General features: G+C 61.3%; 1 protein-coding gene across 1 annotated transcript; it reads left to right on the forward strand.

The window, feature by feature from the left end:
- Positions 1-1,732: 1,732 nt before the first annotated feature.
- LOC104511302 (nuclear factor 1 C-type) lies at positions 1,733-2,264 on the forward strand (the record flags this gene model as incomplete). The annotated part of the gene is made up of 1 exon (XM_010153863.1): positions 1,733-2,264. A coding segment is annotated over one exon (532 nt), but the record flags the coding sequence as incomplete, so codon positions are not given.
- Between the last annotated feature and the right edge of the window lie 2,093 nt (positions 2,265-4,357).

The raw sequence follows: 4,357 nt of genomic DNA on the forward strand, positions 1-4,357 counted from the left end.
GTGGGGGGACACGCACAGGGTCATGATTCTGGTAAAGCTGGGTCTAGAGCCTGGGCTGTCAGTTCTCACAGGGCTGCCACACTGGGGTCTGTGCCAGGGTGATGGGTTTGTGCTGGCAAATAACGGGGTCTGCGCTTGGGGGGACTTTTGGGGGGTTAGTGGAGCTGTGCTGGTGGTCATTGATGGCTGTGTTCGGTTCAGCGGGTGGTAGGGTCTGTGCTGGGATGTCTGTGCCAGGTCACAGTGAAGTCTGTGCAGGGGATGCTGTTCCAGGGGACACCAGGGGTTGTCCTCAGGGACCTGCACTGGCTGTTAGGAGGGTTTGTGCAGGGGAAGAATGGTTTGGGGGCTCACAGGAGCTGGACTGGAGTTAATGGAGTCTGTGCTGGACTTGAGGCTGAGTGGGGGTTAGCAGGGTCTGTGTGGGTCCAGTCCGTGATGGGAGCCTGCTTCAGGGGATGCTGTTCCCTCCAAGCTAAGTCACTTTGGGACAGGGATGCTTCTGCCAGGGAATGGCATCACTGCCCTGGATTGAGTAGGGCCAGCCACCATCTCCAGAGCCACTCACCCCATCTCACTGCCAAGGCTCCATCCTCCCCTGTCCTCTTGTGACAGCCTCTAGGGCCCCTCCCCAGAGCAGCGCCTGCCATTGGCACCCTTCTCACTGGGACGGTAACCCAAACCCGGGCACAACCCTGTGAACTGGGGCCACAGCTGCCACCAGCCACCCCTGCCCAGACCTGGCAGACTTCAGCTGGACTTGAGCGCTGAGCTGGGCTCCTTCCTTCTCCACATCATCACTCATCATGAGGGACACTGAGGGCCAAATCCTGCCCTTGAGAACCAGCTTGCTGCTGCCGGATGCTTGGCCCTCTCCCTGCCATTTTCCAAGCTGTGACAATCCCTGCCGGGAAGGCTCCCGACACCTCTCCATCCCTTGGAGGTGTTGTGGGCCCCCCAGCATTGAAGCACTGATTTTTGAGCTGGGGAAAAAAATATGGGGATGCAGGAAGGAGGGGCCAGGGAGAGGGATGCAGGAAGGAGGGGCCAGGGAGAGGCATGCATTTTCCTTGTTTTCTTTTGGGGCTGGACTTGTCCAGCAGCGCTCACCAAATGGAAATAGGCAGTCAGAGCACGCCTTGTGCACTGGGCCAGGCGCCAGCCGCCAGGCTGGCCACAGCTGAGGCAAACTGGGGGAGTTTCTCGCTGGTCCGGAGGGAGCAGAGAGGTCCAAGGCACCCAAAGCCCATGCAGGAGCACCCAGGATACTGAGGCTGTGGGGGACCTATCCCTTGGGTGCTGCAGTCTGGCAGCACCTGGCACTGCCATAGCATCTCCGGCAGGCACAATGCCAGGCGGGATTTCTGTGCCTGTCAGGAGCAGATCCTGGCACATGTGGGTGGGAAGGGGAGAGGGTCTGGGTGCTGCTGAGGCAGCATGCCTCACCAGCTGTGGCATGCCACAGCCACCCCTGGCAGGTTATTGGCCTGGGAGCACTGCAGCCAGGGGATTTATGGGGGGCTGCCAGGATAGGGGGGATCCCACTGCATGGGGAGGGGTTCCCCATCCCTGGCGGGCATGTGCCTCTTCCACAACTCTTCCTCCTGGTTGCACTGGGATGCAGCCTAGCAGGGATGTCCCCAATGGGTCCCCGTGGGCTCCTCAGCCATCCCAGGGTGGGTTTTAGGGGGGACTCGGCCGGGAGTGACCGCCTGTCCCTCTGCTCCCTCAGGATGAGTTCCACCCCTTCATCGAGGCGCTGCTCCCCCATGTCCGGGCCTTCGCCTACACCTGGTTCAACCTGCAGGCCCGCAAGCGCAAGTACTTCAAGAAGCACGAGAAGAGGATGACGAAGGATGAGGAGAGGGCAGTGAAGGATGAGCTGCTGAGTGAGAAGCCGGAGGTGAAGCAGAAATGGGCCTCGCGCCTCCTGGCCAAGCTGCGCAAGGACATCCGGCCCGAGTGCCGTGAGGACTTTGTGCTCTCCATCACAGGCAAGAAGCCCTCGTGCTGCGTCCTCTCCAACCCTGACCAGAAGGGGAAGATGCGTCGCATCGATTGCTTGCGGCAGGCGGACAAGGTGTGGCGGCTGGACCTGGTCATGGTCATCCTCTTCAAAGGGATCCCACTGGAGAGCACCGACGGCGAGCGCCTGGTCAAGTCGGGCCAGTGCACCAACCCCATCCTCTGTGTCCAGCCCCACCACATCAGCGTCTCTGTCAAGGAGCTTGACCTCTACCTGGCTTATTTCGTCCGTGAGAGAGGTGAGTGCTCATCTGTCTGGGGTAGAGCCAGGATGCATCCAGATCCAGCTCCCTGGGGGGTTTTCTTCCAGCTTTTCTGTGCTCCCACACCCCCAATGTCCATCTCATCCCAGGTTCCAGCTCGGGGACACTGCTCAGGGACACAATTCCCACTGCAGACTGTGCCAAGAGGAGCCCAGTGCTTCCCTCCCTCCAAACTGCTACCCAAGTGGGTGTCCTCCACCCTACCCATGCAGCCCCTCTCCCCCAGCCGGGACTGATCCTGGCAGCCCTGGGAGGCACATGCCAGGGAGGGGAGGAGGCAGGTGGTCCCTGAGGATGTTCCAGGCTCTGGGCATCCCCAAAGCGGAATCTTGTTGGGGTTAACCCTGCATCCTGCCTGATGTGGCTGCCTGTGCTGGCAGCCTGGTGAGAAACAAGTGGGCGGCATGGGAAGGAATACACTGTTTGCACCGCATCACCCCAGAGCTGGGAGAAGTCCAGCAGTGCCAGTTTGCCATGGGCTGCTGTCCCAGCCCCTCACACAGCAGGTGACCAAGGCAGGGACAGGAGCGGCCAAGGCCAGCTGCAGAGGGGGCAGCCATACCAGTGGGGGCAAACCCCAGCAGTTCCTGCTGTGCCCTGAGGGATGCTGCTCCCCTGCCCTTCACCTACCCAGGGGTCCCACGGACCCACTGGGAGAACTGGACTGATTTCACGACAGCAAGGAGGGAGGGTCAGACCCGCTCTCAAAGCCTCGACAGTCAAAAGGGGGAAACTGAGGTACAGTGGCCAGGGCAGATGGTGGTTTCCAGGCTCAGAGGATTAGATCCCTAAACCATCGTCCTCGCCGCCAACTCATGCCACCTCACAGTGTGTCAGGAGGGGAAGCTCATAGTCGCTCAGGTCAGATCTTGTTTTATCCGGGAAGGTTTGCCGTCCCCGACTGGAGATGTGCTGGCACAGACAGCTGGGGTCCTGGCAGCTGGGGTCACAAACCCTGACATCCCCAGCACAGCCAGGCAGGTGAGGAGCCTGGGGACATGCTGTGTGATCCCTGTGGGTGAGGACAGGGCTCGGTTTTGCAGGGATGATGCAGAGCCAGGGGGATCTACGACATTCAGCCAGGCCACGCTGCCCAGGTATGTGAGTACAAGGACATCTGTCCCCTCCTGGTAGCAACCTCCTTCCCATGCCCGCAGCGCTGGGTGATGCCTCCTGGCCCTGTGAGCCTGTCTCCATTGACACCCTGGCAGGGGGGGTGTGGGGCTGGTAGCTCCCTGTGGCCAGGGCCCAGCGACAGACAGTTACACACAGAGGGGACCGCAGTGCCAGCAGTCCCAAAAACGGGGTGCCGGCACCATGATGGATGGTGAGCACAGGGAGCTGGAGACAGCTCCGCCCCTACCCAGCCAGTGGTGGGTACAGTGGTTGTCACTGGGGAAACTGAGGCACGACAAGCTTGTGACCCCCCACTCCCCAGAGAGATGCATGTCCTGGGCTGGGCACTGGGGTGGACAACCAATCCCTTGTGGCTTTGGGGAAAAGCCTCTGCCAGTGAATAGCCAGGGCTGGATCCTGCCCCAGCGCCGAGGTGGGACCCCAGGCAGGTGGGGGCACGGGCAATCAGCAGGGGGTAGTGCATGTGTGCAGTCACACGCGTGTGCAGCCAGGACCTGCCAGCTTAGCCATGTCTCGTGACATGTGCATTCTCATGGTGCCAGCGTTGTATGCCCATGCCCATGCCCGTGGCTCAGAGGCAGGACAGGGACCAATGGGCCCTGGCACCACCGTCCCAGCGGGAACAGTGGGTGCTGTGCTGGGGATGGGGTAGCCCTGGGTGCTGGCTGGGGTGGGATCATGAGTGCCCTGTGCAGGATGGGACAGTGGCTGCTGAGCAGGGTAGGGGGGTGTTGTGTACTGGGCCATGCTTGGCTGAACTGGGATGGGGTACTGGGCTTAACTGGGGGTGCTGCGTGCTGCGCTGGGACCAACCCATAATGGCTGGGATAGGGGCGCTGCATACTGGGCTGGACTAGGGACACCCGGCACTGACTTGGCTGGAGGTGTAGGGTCATGCTGAGATGGGGGTACCCTGGACTGGACTGGACCAG

Source organism: Eurypyga helias, unplaced genomic scaffold, assembly GCF_000690775.1.
Source record: "Eurypyga helias isolate BGI_N326 unplaced genomic scaffold, ASM69077v1 scaffold3876, whole genome shotgun sequence".
Classification (NCBI taxonomy): Eukaryota; Metazoa; Chordata; class Aves; order Eurypygiformes; family Eurypygidae; genus Eurypyga; species Eurypyga helias.